The 18,844-nt window shown below is 41.5% G+C and overlaps 1 protein-coding gene across 1 annotated transcript in view; it reads right to left on the reverse strand.

Annotated features, from left to right (window-relative positions):
• Positions 1 to 13,083: 13,083 nt before the first annotated feature.
• Positions 13,084 to 18,844, reverse strand: part of SOCS5 (suppressor of cytokine signaling 5) — a 50,818-nt gene continuing 45,057 nt past the window's right edge. Inside the window, exon 3 of the mRNA XM_088477511.1 lies at positions 13,084 to 15,205. Coding sequence (XP_088333637.1) covers positions 13,586 to 15,193 — 1,608 coding nt within the window. The 5' untranslated portion in view covers positions 15,194 to 15,205 and the 3' untranslated portion in view covers positions 13,084 to 13,585. The remainder of the gene's footprint in view (positions 15,206 to 18,844) is intronic.

Raw genomic sequence — 18,844 nt, forward strand, 5'->3', positions numbered from 1 at the left:
TCTAAATCCCGACGCCTATCTTTAGCCCCATGCCGAAATCCTGATGGCCAGCATCCCAAACGAAGATAAGCCGGAGCGCTTAAGTGGTTAGCCGCAGGAAATTTAGGCACCCCCAGTGGACAGAGTTAGATACCCCCCCACCTTTTTAGCAAATAAAAGGTTTACTAACAAATGCTCAAATCATAGCTTTAATTTATTTATTTTTAGTCATTAGCTCCCTCAGCATTGTTTTATCACTTTTGAAAATTAGCACGAGCATAAAATCGCTGCAATTCAGAAAGCACACAACCACCCCTGTAACCCATCATTTAGTAAAGAAATAAAAATACCAATGTTTTGCCGGACATTTCAGAAAACCAGCAAAGAGGGTGTGGCCACTCCACCCAGCAACTAAAGAGGGTGTGGCCACTCCACCCAGCAACTAAAGAGGGTGTGGCCACTCCACCCAGCAACTAAAGAGGGTGTGGCCACTCCACCCAGCAACTAAAGAGGGTGTGGCCACTCCACCCAGCAACTAAAGAGGGTGTGGCCACTCCACCCAGCAACTAAAGAGGGTGTGAAACTACAAGTCCCAGCATACCCTCACACCGATCAGCTGGTAAACCATGCTGGGACTTGTAGTTTCACAACAGCTGGAGGGCCACAGGTTGGCCAGGTCTGCACTAGTATGTCAGTCTATAGCAATTACAGAGATAGCCAAAGATAATGCAGAGACACAGTGAGTATACAGATTCTGGTGCAATTTCATGCTGGTGAATCTATTTTTAAGCAGCTAATTGCTAAGATTACTGTTTTATGCTTAGAACTAAAACAGGTTTATATAACCGTACATACTCACCAATGACTAAAAATACTAATTATACTAGATCATATAGCTTTCTATAAACTTCAGGACAGATTCACATCTACGTTTTACAAGCACTGGAATTTCTATAATTACTGAGGAGCTGAGTACCTTGTTTATCCTAGCACTACTGGCAGGGCTATTTTGTGGCAGCCCCTCCAGCAAGTGAAGAGTTAGTCATGCTTCTAAAATACTTCTACACCGCAGCTGGGTAGTGGAGGGGTTAAACATAAACGCTCTGTATTTGTATAAGCCAGAGGGGTTTTCTTTTATAAATGCCTCATGTCAGCAACTCACATTTTTACAGCATAATTAAAGTGCGCACTTAAAGAGAACTGTTGCAGCACAATTGCATATAAGCACATTAGTAAATCAAATACTTTGGTATATACATGAATGCTAGAAAGAAATACTCCCTTAGTGCTGACAACAAGCCAGAAGTAATACAAACCCTCAGGCATCAATAAGAAAATAAAACTCAACACTTTGGTACAATTGGGAAGCTTTGGCCATTTAATTACAGAAATATAGTCCTCTAAATCAAGAACTCCGTGTGTTGAGAAAGAACAATAACGTTCTCCGGTGTATATACTCTATAATCAGAGTATAAAAATATAAAGTTAGGGCAAGTTTATATATGCGGTGTCATACTGCATGAGGAGGATCTCACAGCACCTGCTCCAATCCAGACACAAGCTGAAAAAGATTAAGAGACTCCAAAAAAGTAATGTGTAGTAAAAAGTGGTGTCTCATACAGTGAATTGCATATATGCTAGATGGAGTTCCTTCATAATACCTCAGAAGAAGATTTGAGGCTTCCTATGTCTGCACAGAAGCATTATTTGGACCACTCAAATCTGCCCACCCCAGACTCCCATGATGTTCACAATGTCCTACCACTATGCAAACCCCCAAGCCTCTGTACTGCATCATCATCACACAAACATAAAAATGACCATAGGGGCTTTGGCAGTAGATAACAGAATATATGGGACAGAGACAAAAGCTATGCCCATACTTCTCTTTTAGAAAAAAAGTAAAATCACACAAGATTATACTTATTTATATAACAAAAACCCTCAGGGAATAATCCATTACACAGGCAAAGCATGGTATTCCAACTCTAAAAAGGTCCGATTATAATAAATCCAGCAGCCTGTATCAAGTTTAACCATATGTAATTTAGATCATGCACTCAGATGGTTATTACTATATGGTAACCTGTGCCCAGTTTGGTACTATCAGGTAACTCTCAGGAGAAGGCATTCTTCAATAAGCAAGTGTATGGTCAATAGGGGCAACTTCATGTTAGAGGTTGGTTAGTGTTAGGGATGAGTATACATAATTCCTGTTCTATAGATCTGATGGGTAATGTAATGTAGGTTAAAACAGACTCTGTATGAACTACAGATTATAAATCTTTTAACACAACCAAAATCTGGCAAGACACTTGGAGGAAAGGGTTTGAGGGTTAGGAAGGAATTAATTTGTAATGGTGGGTACACACTGTCAGATAAAATGCCTGTCACACCGACAAGCATTTAATCTGGCAGCCTGACACCCTGCAGATTTCATGAGCATACACTGAGATATCTCTCAATGTATTCACCCCTACATCTGCGTTCCTCTCGTGGGGAGGAGAGGAACGGGGGAAAGGTCTTTTAGCCGGGCGCGGCTGGACATACACTGCCCGATGCGGCCGACCTCTTACTTACAAGATATCGCATTGGTCGGTAATGCTGGATTATCTGGCAGCCTGACCGATCAATATGTTAGCATCGGTCAGCCGCGCACACAGTACAGTTAGGGCGAATTGCCGATATTCGAAGGGCACAGAATATATCACGCGGAATTGAATCCCTCCTCCATAAAGTCTACGGGCATAAGAGAAGCAGAAAAGGTGCAAGGGATTACTGATGGACTCCTATGTACAGTAACTAATTTACAAGAGTTTCACTTGTATTTCCACCATTAACATGGTGATCTGGTAACTGTTATCCGCAAAGACTATTTTTCTGTTGCATGTTAATGTAAGTACAGGAGTTTCAAAAGTTTTTCTTCCATTCATGATGGGGAAAAAAAATTTAATTAATCTTCAGGATTAGCCAGTACTTTACAAATGAATACACATTTGTTTTAATCTCACTTTAGCATCATGTAACAGTTTAAAACAAAACCAGGTTTGGAGAGTTGGGTAAAACAATTGTATGTTTTTAAGGGGTGTATTTACTAAAGTGCAGGTTTATAGCAGTGGACGTGTTACCCATAGCAACCAGATTCTACTTATTCATCTAGAAGATATCACGAGCATACTATAATAGCCAGAATCTGATTGGACGCTATGGACAACATCTCCACTTCGATACACCCGTACTTTTGTAAATATACCCCTAAAGGCCGTATCCAATTAGCGGCGATATCTGACTTTTTTTCGCCATAGGCTAAAACGCCTGTTTTTCGCAAAAAAAAAAAACAGGTGAAAAAGCAATTGGCGGAAAAAAAAAAACTGGAGTAAAAGTTCTCCATCCCAGACCAGGCGGAAAAAAAAAGCAAAATCCCCATTTTTGGCTAAAAATGTGGGGATTTCTTTCAGAACCCTTTGGACACCCCCACTAATGATAAATGACTCAAGAACAAAATTGAAAATTGCGAAAAATGACTGCGCAAATTTTGTTTAAAAGAAAAACCCGTTGAAAATGGTTTTAATGTATTGGGTCTGATATTTCGGGAGGCGGTATGGATGTGTGAAGTGTTTTAACCATTGCACACGGTCGCAGCAGGCAGTTTTTTAAAATTGCGCTTTTACGACCCGAAAATATACTTGCACCCATTTTAACGTACCCCCAATTTACGTGGAACAGTAATTTCCTGGGGAAAAAAAATAGCTTTATATCATTTTCAATGTTTTTTTTTTCACCAAAAATTGCACGTTTGTTTTTCGCCAAAGTGCGCAACTTACGAATTTTTTTGGGGGTAATTTATCATTAGGGTGGGGTTGTCCAAAGGGTTCTGAAAGAAATCCCCACATTTTTAGCCAAAAATAGGGATTTTTTTTCCCCCCCCCCTGGTCTGGGACGGAAAAAACTTTTCTCCAGTTTTTTTTCACCAATTGCGTTTTGCCTGTTTTCTGGCGAAAATATGGGCGTTTTTTGGCGAAAAAAACGGCAGTTTTTGCCACTAATTGAATATGGCCCTAAGTGTCTGGTTTAAAAAGAATGAAATTATATATATATATATATATATACATACATACACACACACATATACAAACATACATACATACACACACACACACACGTACCGTGTTTCCCCGATAATAAGACTTACCCCGAAAATAAGCCCTACCCTTACTTTTGGAAACTGGTCCAGAATAAGCCCTACTCCGAAAATAAGACCTAACAAAATCCCCATTTTGTCCGGTCCCTGCCTGCACTACACTAAAATGCCCCCAGCTCCTCCCCCCGCATGAAATGGATGCCGCTATTAAAGATTTAACAGAGGCATCCAATCACAGCTGCAGTGTCTCACTCTCTCACAGTGAGCGCGCGGCAGCGACATTTACAGCAGCGCCGCGGAGGAGAGAAAAAAAAATAAAGGTAAGTAAAGAATTGTATTGAATTATTGAAATTGCTGTCAATGTTAATTAAAATAAGCCCTACCCCGAAAATAAGCCCTATGGAGTTTTTTTTGACCCCCCCCAAAAAATAAGACAGTGTCTTATTATCGGGGAAAACACGGTACATACACACACACATATACACAGTACCAGTCTATCTATCTATATACACACACATATACATACATACACACACATACACAGTACCAGTCAAAACTTTGGACACCTTGTTATTCAATGGTTTTTGTTTATTTAAATTTTTTTTCAACATAGTGGATTAGTACTGAAGACATCAAAACTATGAAAAAACATATGGAATTATTTTGTAAACAAAAACAAAAAAGTGTTACACAATCAAAATATGTTTTATGTTTTAGAATCCTCAAAGTAGCCCCCTTTTGCTTTGATGACAGCTTTGCACACTCTTGGCATTCTCTCAATCAGCTTCATGATGTAGACTCCTGGAATGGTTTTGAATTAACAGGTGGGCCTTGTCAAGAGTCAATCTGTGGGATTACTTGGCTTCTTAATGTGTTTGAGACCATCAGTTGTGTTGTGCAGAGGTAGGGTTAGTACACACTGGTCACCACTTTTTGACTACTGTTGTAATCCATATTATGGCACCAACCACTCAATTCAGTAAAGAGAAACGACAGTCCACCATTACTTTGAGACATGAAGGTCAGTCGATACGAAAATTTCAAGAACTTTGATGTATCCTCAAGTGCAGTTGCAAAAAACCATCAAACGCTATGATGAAACTGGCTCTCATGAGGACCGCCCCAGGAAAGGAAGACCAAGAGTTACCTCTGCTGCAGAGTGTAAGTTCATTAGAGTTACCAGCCTCAGAAACCGCTACTTAACAGCACCTCAGATTAGAGACCACATAAAGTCTTCACAGAGTTCAAGTAGCAGACAAATCTCAACATCAACTGTTCAATGGAGACTGCATGAATCAGGCCTTCATGGTCGTATTGCTGCGAAGAAGCGACTACTGAGGATGAACAACAAGAAGAGGAGAATTATTTGGGCCAAGAAACACAAGGAATGGACTTTAGACCAGTGGAAATCTGTACTTTGGTCTGACGAGTCCAAATTTGAGATTTTTGGTTCCAACCGCCATGTCTTTGTGAGACACAGAGAAGGTGAGCGGATGGTTTCTGCATGTGTGGTTCCCACTGTGAAGCATGGAGGAAGAGGTGTGATGGTGTGCTTTGCTGGTGACACTTGATTTATTAAAAATTCAAGGCGCACTTAACCAGCATGGCTACCACAGCATTCTGCAGCGCCATGCCATCCCATCTGGTTTGCGCTTACTGGGACCATCATTTGTTTTTCAACAAGACAATGACCCCAAACACACCTCCAGGATATGTAAGGGCTACTTGACCAAGAAGGAAAGTGATGGAGTGCTGCATCAGATGACCTGGCCTCCACAATCACCCGACCTAAACCCAATTGAACTGGTTTGTGATGAGTTGGACCGCAGAGTGAAGGAAAAGCAGCCAACAAGTGCTCAGCACCTCTGGGAACTCCTTCAAGACTGTTGGAAAACCATTCCAGTAGACTACCTCATGAAGCGGATTGAGAGAATGCCAAGAGTGTGCAAAGTTGTCATCAAAGCAAAAGGGGGCTACTTTGAGGAATCTAAAATATAAAACATATTTTGAATTGTTTAAACACTTTTTTGCTTACAACGTAATTCCAAGTGTGTTCTTTCATAGTTTTGATGTCTTCAGTATTAATCAACTATGTCGAAAATAATTTAAACAAACAAAAACCATGTAAGGAGAAGGTGTGTCCAAACTTTTGACTGGTACTGTGTGTAAATATATATATATATATATATATATACATATACATACACATATATACACACACACACATATATTTATAAAATATATATATACACATACATACATACACACACAGCCAAAAGTTTTAAGAATGACACAAGTATTGTTTTTCACAAAGTTTGCTGCTTCTGTGTTTTTAGACCTTTTTGTCAGATGTTACTATGGTAGACTGAAGTAGAATTACAAGCATTACAACATAAAAGTGTCAGGGCTTTTATTGACAATTACATTAAGTTTATGCAAAGAGTCCAAATTAACAGTGTTGACCCTTCTTTTTCAAGACCTCTGCAATTCGCCCTGGCATGCTGTCAATCAACTACTGGGCCACATACTGACTGATGGCCGCCCATTCTTGCCTAATCAATGCTTGGAGTTTGTCAGAATTTGTGGGTTTTTGTTTGTCCACCCGCCTCTTGAGGATTGACCACAAATTCTCAATGGGATTAAGGTCTGGGGAGTTTCCTGGCTATGGACCTAAAATATCGATGTTTTGTTCCTCGAGCCACTTAAGATATTAATTTTGCCTTATGGCAAGGTGCTTCATCAGGCTGGAAAAGGCATTGTTCGGCACCAAACTGTTCCTGGATGGTGGGGAGAAGTTGCTCTTGGAGGATGTTTTGGTCCCATTCTTTATTCATGACTGTGTTCTTAGGCAAACTTGTGAGTGAGCCCCCTCCCCTGGCTGAGAAGCAACCCAACACATGACTGGTCTCAGGATGCTTTACTGTTTGCATGACACAGGACTGATGGTAGCACTCATCTTTCCTTCTCCAGACAAGCGTTTTTCCAGATGCCCCAAACAATCTGAAAATGGATTAATCAGAGAAAATAACTTTACCCCAGTCCTCAGCAGTCCAATCCCTGTACCTTTTGCAGAATATCAGTCTGTCCCTGATGTTTTTCCTGGAGAGAAGTGGCTTCTTTGCTGCCCTTCTTGACACCAGACCATTCTCCAAACATCTTCGCCTCACTGTGCGTGAAGATGCACTCACATCTGCCTGCTGTCATTCCTGAGCAAGCTCTGCACTGGTGGTCCCCCCGATCCTGCAGCTGAATCAACTTTAGGAGACGATCCTGGCGCTTGCTGGACGTTCTTGGGCGCTCTGAAGCCTTCTTCACAACTAATGAACCTCTCTCCTTGAAGTTCTTGATGATCCGATAAATGATTGCTTTAGGTGCAATCTTACTAGCAGCAATATCCTTGCCTGTGAAGCCCTTTTTGTGCAAGGCAATGATGACTGCACGTGTTTCCTTGCAGGTAACCATGGTTAACAGAGGAAGAACAATGATTTCAAGCTCCGCCCTCCTTTTAAAACTTCCAGTATCTAATTCTAACTCAATCAGCATGACAGAGTGATCTCCAGCCTTGTCCTCGTCAACACGCTCACCTGTGTTACCGAGAGAATCACTGACATGATGTCAGCTGGTTCTTTTCGTTGCACGGCTGAAATGCAGTGGAAATGTTTTTGGGATTAAGTTCATTGTCGAGGGACTTTGCAATTAATTGCAATTCATCTGATCACTCTTCATGACATTCTCTGGAGTATATGCAAATTGCCATCATAAAAACGGAAGCAGCAGACTTTGTGAAAACCAATAATTATGTAATTCTCAAAACTTTTGGCAACGCCTGTAGATATACACACATAAACATATCATATAATACACTGATATATCAATAGATGCTGGGGATTCGGTTACAGCAATTATGTGGAATTAAAAGCAAATCACGTTTGCCAAGACAATATACTTTTAAAAGGATTGAAATAAAAGCTATACAAAGGCACAGAAGCAATAATACTTCTTGTAAAGGTTAAGGAACGCATACAACAACAATCAAAAAAGACTGTTCCCCGATCCCACGTTATTTCCCATGATTTAACGATTCTCCGATACACCAAAATGCATCCATCCATACATATATATATATATATATATATATATATACATACACAATATTTTCCAGCGATTTGCCGATCATTTTCACCAAAGATCTGATTTGCCTGAAAGTGTTTAATTACTACACATGGATTGGTGTTACCAAACACTGACAATCTAGAGTCACAATTGGTCAGCAAAATCAAAACATGTTGGAAATCCTGATTCGCCCATTATGATCATTTTTCGGGCGGAATTGGTGGACGGTGAATCACATACATCGCTGATTTTTTAAAAATTTTTTCTAAATTATCAGCAAAATACTGAATTGGCCTAATTGATTGCTGATGTATGGGCCCCATTACAGTTGCATAGAGAGGTGCCGTCTCAGACTGTTCTAGTTGAAATTAGTGTGTAGAAACTTGTTACGGAACACACAGCAAAAGGTAGCTATTCTGCAGGCAGAACCAGAATTCTCTAGTGAAAGGAACTGGTGATATCACTGAAGCATGTTGGTTCAGCCCACCAAGAGAGTGTTGTGTGTGGGCAAAACGTACACTGTACGAAACTGTGAGCACAGATGCTCAGTCTAAAACAGACATATACAAGAATGAAAACACTAACGTTTTAGGATGCTCGGTAACAGAGCATTTGCAACACTGTCCAATGCCACTGCTGTGTATGTCCCAGACAGTGATCGAGTACAGTACTAACCCCTTCTTCAGCTAAAGGGGTTAAAACTTTAAAGTGCGAATGCAGTCTCAAAATACAAATATAAAAAATAAAATTGAAACAAAAAAAATAAAATAAAAAGATATACAAATGAAAAGAATTCAGCGTACTAGAAACGCAAGTTAACACAGTCATGAGATCTTTAATTCATATCACTTATGTTTTTCCTAGATAAGTGACTGCTACCCCCCTTGTAATTTGGATAACCATCACCAAAACACTTGCAGTAAAAAATATTACGCTTTTCCTAGAATGCGGCTTCTGGCCAGATAATGGATATCCAGGTAAGAATTCCTATTCCTGTAATTAAAATAAATCTGATGCCTTTTTTTTTTTTTATGGATGGCTGGAAAACTGAATTACGTCAATGCACAGAGGCAAAATTAGTACATAACTGAACCACAGGGACTGTGAAACGACTCCATTCAGGTTTGTTTGCTAATTCATTTTAAAGGGACGTTGTTCACGCACACACACACAAAACAAGGTACTTTCTTACAAAATGTTTATTATGGAACGCTTGTTTTCTAACTAAATATATCGCGACTCCGCCCTCAGTGATCCTCACCTATAATAGCAGATGCATGGCAAAACTCTGCTTTGTTTGCTTAAATCAATTTACTCGGTAGTTGTGCTGTGCACTTGGGAGTCTATGGGGGGATTCAATAATCAGCGAAGCTCAGCTCCTAGGCGAAGATCCACAGAACTATTACTTCCTGCGACTAGCCCCAAGGCTGCATTGTCACAGACTTCTGCTCGCACCCTTCTAAAATCTACGCCAATTAGGGCTTCAGGGCAGGCCGTGAGTGCCAGGCGCGCCGTAACTGCATAGCGTTCTGCACTTAGAACAATAGAAGCTGCTTAATGCTGATTATCCCGTGCAAAATAGTGGCCATTGCAAGAATTGAATAGCTAAATTCCTGCTTAAGAATTGAATTGAATTGCCCCCCCCCCCATGGGAGAAATTCCATTATTCTTCCACTAATCACACAAAATAGAATTTCACAACTACTATTTACATACAGAAACAAACACACACACGTATATTTATACATACATATAAATAAGAAACACAGGTACTTTTCATAAGGCATTGGGCCACTGTGCCAACAAATGACAATCGCTGCATATGTACCTTAGCATAAGGTTCATTAACGCTCAGAGAACTCTCCCCCACCCCAAAAAACAAAACAAAACAAAAAAAAAAAGACGCTACATTGTTACCAATAGCCATGATTTGCAATGGCCCTTATAATGTGCTGCGCTTGCAGGGCTGGAACACCAATAGGCACAACATACAATGTGTGCATGAAAAGTTTTTGTATTCAGAGCATACAAATAATAATAACCAAAAAAACAAACAAACAAAAAAAACTGAAAAAGCATTTTAAAAGAAAAAATAAAGTTTAGAAACAATTTTGGTTTTCACTATATGTTCATTTTATGACCCATAGAATCATAAATTAAGAATGAAGTCCGGGGGTAGAGCATTTTGTACCTGATGGAAGGGGTCATGTTGGAGGGTCTGCATTCTAAATGGTTGCTACAGGCAACTTCTCCACTCTTTAGAAGGTTTGATGGATTTTCCCCTAAAAAACAGCATAATTAAAAGACACTATCACCTACACTGTGCACAGACTGCCACTTTGTAGGCTGCACCAACACTAAAGCTGGCCACACATCTACAGATCATCTGTCCAACCAGCCAACTAGTTGATTGGTTGGAATGAAAATCTGGTAAGGAGTGGGAGTAAATGACAATCAGCAATTTGCTCCCAAACGCCAGAAAATGGACAAAAACTGTTGTTTGAACAAATAGTTTAGATCAAACATTTAACAAACTTGTCTGACAACCATTTTCATCTGTTTTCTGGCATTTAGGAGCAAATTGCTGATCATCATTGACTCCCATACGTTACCAGATTTTCATTCCAACCAATCAACAAGTTGGCTGGTTGGATGTAAGTTGGTCTAGTGTGTGGGCAGCTTAATCCTAGCAATACGTTTGTAGCTAGTGACATCACTGAGGCATGAAGCAGTTGTTGACTAAATGGCTATGGGCACTCAGTGTAGGTTGGCTGGTCCTTCGTTAGCAACATGAAGCTCTCCAGCTGCTTCTGACCTAGGGCCTGATTCAGACCCTCTCGCAAGCGGCCGCTCGCTCGTACGCGGCCATTGTAATGCATTTGCGCATGCATCGCAGTGCGCAAACTAGTTTGAGCGACTGGGAAGCGCTAGCTTAACCAGCAAAGACAGCCCAGTGGAATGAGTGACAGAAAAGGCCGTTTGTGGGTGGTAACAGGGGCAGGGCAGTAGTAACGGGGGAGTGGAGTTGCGAAAGCAGGCGTGCCTGAGTGTTTCAACGCAGTTTCAGAGGCATGCATAATTAACAGGCAGCGTCAGAGTACACATCGCCTGACTGGATTTTACACTGAAATGCTCGCAGTGCTTGCGGTAGGGTAAAGGCAACCGCAAGCGCTGCGGTCAGATCCGATGGAACTTGATGTACCGATGGTTGTATAAACAGTACTTCCTGGAGATGACGTGCGCTAGTGGGCGGCTAAAGACAGGCTGGTGGGCGTCTATAAACACAAAGTGATTGCTCGCCAAGACATACTGGGCGTGATTATGACTTGCCGTGCGATCGCCTGCCTTGATGTCACTTAGCTGAATTTGCATACGCTGGGCGCGAGCGGCCGCATCTAGCGAATGGGTCTGAATCAGGTCCCTAGTTCGGGTAGAATATCCCAAAAACGGCCTCCTACCAGTTTAGAGTCTGGAGCTGAGATACTGTGGCTACAATACAGTAGTGATTATTATTAACTACCCATTAACACATTATACAGCATTTATTTTTCAAAAAACAACCAATCATGGCCAGTGCTATAGGCTTGTACAACACAGAACCTGCTGCATCCAATGGCAATGCAATAACTGGCAAACAATTTGGACTCCTTTGAAGTGAAGTGTATCTGAGCACTGACAGATTCTCGCACTATTTCACATTTTTAAGATTATGTTTTCACTCTTACCCAAGATTCGAAAAAAGTAAGTGAAACAAGAGCTGATGCCAAGTCAGCAATTCCAGATGCACATCACAAACTACACCGCTTCACCCAAGAGACAATTGTTTTCCCTTCCGTATAGCAGTTTCAAACATAACCGCTCCCCTACAGTTACATTTTTTCACATATTTTAAGTAAAGGACATTCCACTGAAAGCCAATCATAATGATCAACACGGACTGCCTTATTGCACCATATGATCTACATAAAACAGTAGATCGATTTAAAGGAGGATTTTATCTGTCAAAACTTCCAACTTAATTCTTTACTTAAAGTATTACCTTACATAAAAAGAGCTACTAGCCAGTCACAAATACATGGATAGAGAACTCCATACCTTGAGACGGTGAAGTTACAGTTACTGTACAGCAGGATGAAAGTCATTGACTGTTTCAAACCACAGAGAAAGGCTGAATACAATGTAGTGCAATGGCATTAGCGGACAGGGAATCTGTTGTGCATAACACATACAAATGTGTCCATATACATCTATCCTCCGTGAGCTACACAACGCGGGAGGTCCGTGTGACTCAGTAGCTCTGAGCGTCTTTTCGTGCAACTTTTTACCTTCAAATGAGTCTTATTCGCACAGCTTTGCAATTAAGTTGCACAAGGATAAACGGCATGCCTATATTCTGTGTGCGACTGCGGGTGTATCTGCATGCGAAACGCTGCGTTACTGTGATACCAATGTGGCATTACACATGCAGATACACCCGCAGAATATAGGCATGCCGCATATTTTAAATCGGCAGAAGCTGCTTGTGCTACCTAAGATGCATTTGGACGTTAAAAGTCGCACTAAAAGACGGTAGATGCTACCAAGTCACGCCACAGCATGGAGCGACTAGAAAGACACATCTGTATACAAAAACTTTGTATATGTATTTGTGAATGTTATTTGTAGACGTTTTATATAAGGCAACTTATGTTTTTGGTTTAGGCACCATTTAAACCTCAGTAATTCAGTTAACTGAGAATATGCACCAATTTCATAGCTGGATTGAAAGATATTTGACCAAAACTCATAATACAGGCTACATTGAAGCGATTATCTTACTAAGTTTAGCATCATAATAATAATTTAAAAAAAAACAGCATTAAGTTTATTCTCAACAGGATTGAAAAAGACATGCCCGTCTAACTAGCGTTTTATAGGAAATTTGGGAGTAGGAAATATTTAGCGTTCATTTGTCAGGTTCTTAAAGTAAAACTACTGAACATATTTGTAGATATTCGCTGAAAAAGGAAAAAAAAAAAAAAGAACATAGCACATAGTCGCCCCACTTTAGAATGAAATAAGGGAAATACTAGCATTAGTACAATAAGGGTCAGCAATCATACGAACATGCATTTGAAAGGTGCTGCTCAATAGTTCCAAAGAATGCACAACTTTTTTTTTATAAACAGGCATATTACAGTTTACGGATACACTTAAAGCTTGGTGTGCCATACTATATTAATTCTAGGTACATGTGCTTTGTTAACTGATACACAATGCGCATATCCTAAGTCTATGGAGGTGATATTACGGAAGGTAGAGATGGGAGAACAGAAATGTTTTCGTTTGTTTTCTTTTTTTTTTTTTTTTTTGTTATTTAGACTTAATTGGTTCCCTCTCTAGCCACCGGACTCTAACTTTTTGCTTATAATGATATTCCTTAAGGAAGTCTTGTAACATTGAGGGCAGAGGAAGTAAATCAATTCCATCGTATGTGGTAGACCTGCAAATGACTGCCCGGCAGATGTACTGCAGGCTGAAAGGAAGTGTTCTGTTTAAAGGTACGGTAAGCAAGGGTTCGAAAAACATGCAAGAGCTAGGATCTTTATAGTGTTCTAAGAGTCCTGTGACAGTTGAGGAGTGAAACACGCAGGGATCATGAGCGTCAAAGCTGAAGTTATGGTTCCACTGCTCAATGCGAGCGTGCAGAGACCGGTTGTAGCGACGGAAGCTCACAGAGAATAGGTAGTCCTCTTGTGCAGAATCCCTGAGCAAAAAGGTGCCCTCTGGCCGGCCCTCCAGCAAAGCTTCTGCCTCGTAGCGATCCATGACACCCCAGTAACAGGGATTGCTTGTAATCTCTACCAGATCGGGCACAAGGCAGTGAATATAATCGATCTGTGTGTGAACTTTCCAGGCTCCCTGCCTACTGGTTTGTATATGGCTCTCTCCTGAAAACTGACGTTGCTTCTGGCGACGTGACTGCAGACAGAGAGTTGTGCCGTCTTCTTCAGACTCGCACGCCATTTGTGATGCTGCGCCACAGTCCCCCGCCACGTCAGCCATGCCAGGAGCAAGTTTTGGTCCGAGCTTATATACCGGGTTAACCTGTGCTGTAGCTTCAAATGTGTGGATTTGGGCATTCGGGGGAGGATCTACACCTTCTTCTATGCTAAGTCTACGCCTCTCACGTAATCTATCTTCTTCATCTTCAGTCGAAAGCAAGGATTGCTCAAATGTTTCCAATATGCTCGAGTGGGGGCTCACTGGGGCAGTATGCTGTTTAATCAGGTGCCATTTTTGGGCCAGGTCTGAGCCAGCAGGGAAGGGGCATTTTTCAAGCATTAGCTCAGAGAGATGAATCTTCCTCTTTGTAGTGAAGAGTGGCTTTGATGGCCTATTATATGCTCTAATTGGAAAGCACAATCCCACAGTCTCATTCAGCCTCTGTCGTAAACCGTGACTTCCTATACCTCTGCTGGACACAGCGTCCATATCATGAACAGATCCTATTAGGTGTCTTCTTTCCCTCCTTTGTAGTCCACTCCTTTGCCTACCAATTTTTTTTTCCATATCAAGAGAATTTTGAGTTTTGGTAGAGCAAGAATGTTTTTTTTTCCCTCCCCATGGTGCATGGCGAGTATAGGAATCCCTGCGTGCCAGGCGGGCCCCAGTGGCGAGACCCACATCACTGTCAATACTAATTTCAACTAGTTGTGGCATTTCAGATACACAGTTTGGGTTCCCCCTATTAGAGTTACTGCAGGGACTCGTGCTTCGTTCAGAAGAAATGTTTCCCTGCAAATGGTTAGCAGACTGCGTGGGGTCCTGACCAGCAGAAGATTCTGCTTTCTCCCCACCACTCAAACACCTGTTTGCATTAACGTCCACCATGTTGGCTTGGTTCCCATCGTCATCATGGCTAAAGAGATTCTGACACCGATATTTGAACGTATTCCACATTTTCCCAACTTTATCCATTGATCTGCTCACCTGAAAATAAAAGAAAAACATTACAAAATATCATAATAAAATGACAGGAACTCAGACAAGGAAGAAGAAAAGTTTGTAATGCCCTGAAACAACAATAGGATGAAAGAACACAGGATATATAGCGTTCATTCTAGCACCCTGCACCGGTCACATCCCGTGCAGGTTTCGCTTTCCTGCCTGTGGAATCGCTCTCCGCTCTGGTGCTTCTAGCACACATTACGGTCTGCGTTGCATTAGCTGAGTGTGCTAGACAGGAGCAGGGTGCTAGAATGAACACTAAAACAAATGGTTTGAGGGATTTTTTTCTTGCTCTTAATCTGCTAACAGTTTTAGTATAGATATTTATGCAGCTTTGTGGTTGAAAAGCCATAAACCTAAGCTTAGGTATTTCTTTAATGCCACAAAGAAACTCATAACAGCCTTGTGATTCTGTCTGGGGAAAAAACAGAAACACAAAAAGACTGGTAGATTGGGACAGACAGTAAATGTGTTGAAAAAGTTGAAAACATTACCATCCAGGCTAGTGGTGCCCACTGAAAACACACATTAAGATCAAGCACAGAACACCCTGATCTCCAGATCTGGCTACGTACATGGGATGGATCGCTTTTGGCGAATGGGACCATGCAGGATGGGAGGGTGGGGGGTGGTAACAAGTATAAACTCTTATAACAAGGTAAAGAACATAGCGCTTGTGGCAGGCTGCCAGCTTCTATTGTATTAAACTGGATGGGGGTCCCAGATCAAAGACTGCGCTCTTTTCAAACTCGCTCGGTATTCCGGCACAATGGCTGGAAGAGTTAACAAAGATGAGCTGAAAATTGTATCAATAGAGTGGGGATTAGATTTCTACTCCCAACTGTGTGAACATGTTTTGTTAAACAGATGTATTTGACCCATAAAGAATATTTCGCAAATAAAACCCCTCGGTCAAATACACTGTACTACAGAGCTGGGGAAGGGTGGGGGAGCAATGCGAGGCACTCCAGTTGCTGTGGAACTACAGATCTCTGCATGCCCAGTCAGAGTTTTGCTGTTGGGGCACGGGGAGGGGCGGAGATGTGGAGTGTCACAGGTTATCGACTTGCTGGTTAGACTGGCACATTTATCTCAAGTAGCCTGTTCAGTCATTTGAGTTATAAGTACTGTATTGCAAGGGCTTCTGTCTGTAAATACTTAGGAGTAGAAAAGTGCTAAATGTCTAATTAACAAGACTGCAAGTAGACTGTGCTAAAATGGGATGTAGTTATGATAAATAGGAATCACGACCTGGGACAGAACACCGGCACCAAAATCCCGGCACCAGTTCAGATGCCAACGCCGGAATACAGACAGCCGGCATCCCGAACGCAAGTATAGCAGGCCGTGTTAGCCGCAGGGGGGGGTTAAGTTTAGGCTAGGCACAACTGGAATGGGGGGGGGGGGGGGGGGGTTAGGTTTAGGCACCACTGGGGGTGGGTTAGGCATTAAGGGGGGGGGGTTAGATTCAGGCACCATGGGGCAGGGTTAGCATACTTACGGACCCGTCGTGATACAGAGCATCGGGATGCTGCTGTTGGTATTTCATACCCAACCCTGCTAACACAGCAGTAGGGCATGCTGGGAAGTGTAGTTCCACAGTATCTGTTGCCTACCCCTGCTATAGAGTATAATGTGCAGCTGAATTAGCTACCTTCTCTGCTCGTGGGGCCTGCATTGGTATAGACAAGCGTATACGTGCTAGTCCTCACCCCTCCAGGAGAGTATCTATTCATCTGTGAAAGTGTACAAAATAGACCCTATTGCATCAATTTATGAAGATAAAAAATAAATTACATATCTTTTAACCATTATGTAAAATGTAGAACACTATTACAAAGTCATAAATATTGTAGAGTGTAATAAACTGGCACCAACATCCTACAAACTCTTCCATTAGCAGCTAGATGGCATAATGTAGGGCACGCTGCCCATTGGCAAGAGAACACCCAACACTGCTTTGTGTGACCCTTACTAGGACCCCTGCAGCATGACCACACCATCTGCATATTCTCCAGTCACTGCCACCTGGAAAATTAAGATTATTTTTCTTAGACGTAAATTGCTTAAATGTAATAGACAAAAACATTTCTATGAGGAAAGGAGCTGCTACCCTATAATAAATGCAGGGACTACTAGGCTACTTGCTAAAGCAACAAACTCCCCCACAACTCTCTACACATGAGGTTTGTTACAGTGTATGGAGTTCTAACAAAACACTGCTGCGGTTTGCCAACGTGTGAGCTCTGCAAACACATCATGCCGATTACACAATCTCACAAATCAAATTAACTTTGTATTATTCATTATCAACACAGAATGCAAATACCTGCTGTAGTGTCGGCTCATTTCTCAGCAATAATTTTAGCGCTAAGGTTCATTAATCAAAATAATCCTGCGATTTAACATCGTTTTACATAAATAGGAACAGAATCACCAGCCAGACCGATTCACAATCAGCTCTCCATGTATTTTGCCTACAGGCACATTTTTCTTATTCGCTAATGTCTTACCTGTTCTAAAAGCTATAACTTCCTCCCTCAGCAAACAAACCACTATGGATAATGAATATACCCTTTGTATAAAAGCATACCGTTTTTCACGTGGTGTTCAACAAGCAGACACCAAGCGCTACGGGTTAGGACAGGGTTGGAAGAGCTGTAGGACTGCCCACAGATTGCCTCATTTAGGTGTCCCTTAACCCTCTATGCACTAACATGTTTTACATTTCTGAAATCCTGAATAAAAGGAACGTCAAATCAAAATAACCACCCACCAGGATTACTATCCAGAGTCCTAAAAATCTTTCATGACCATTTACATTATCCGAGAAATTAACAGGTCTGACAAATGATGACCTGCTCAGGGTATCGGGGTACAGCGGCAAGTGGAGAGTTTGAATGGGGCGTTGCACCAATCAGGCCATGTCGCAGATAGCTCAGGGTGGACGAAACCTCCTATAGAGCAGAAGGGCATTTGAAATATTACAACCTCCCTGTCCAACCTATCATCCCATCTTCACCCTCGCTTTAATGGTGCCAGGGGAAGACAGAGAATAACATGGCTAACAAAGTTGTTGAATGCTACTTTGCAGTTTTATTTTTTAAAAACCCATCAATTCTCTTTAACCAGGTAATTAAACTGCAGTAGACATTCAACTCTAGCAAACATTTAAGCTTTCCTATAGGCCTCAATGATCCTTCTCTCACCACAGTGTAGAACATAACCACACTACAACTGAACACGAAATGTGTGGACAAGTTCTTTATGGAAACCAAAATTCTTGAATATTAATGATTAATCTAAGGCTCATACACAAGAGCTGTAATTTTTAAGCATTTGTCAATCTTTTATTTATAAATTTGAACTGCATCTCCGTAAATAAACAAAGATACCGGATAGTCAATGTAAAGGCTTCGCAAGTCAATACTTTGGCCCCAAGACTTAAATGGTGTTTTACAGCGGGAACACAATGAAATGTATATGAATTCTCCCCCACAGAGTGAGGTCCAATTGTTTTTTCACACCCGATCTCCCATCTAACAGGAGATTGGGGGGGGGGGGGGGCGATACTAGATTGTTTTGAGCGAGCATTATTTTTTGCGCAAGTTGCGCTGAACT

The sequence above is a fragment of the Taudactylus pleione genome, unplaced genomic scaffold, assembly GCF_031769625.1.
Source record: "Taudactylus pleione unplaced genomic scaffold, aTauple2 ptg000201l, whole genome shotgun sequence".
Classification (NCBI taxonomy): domain Eukaryota; kingdom Metazoa; phylum Chordata; class Amphibia; order Anura; family Myobatrachidae; genus Taudactylus; species Taudactylus pleione.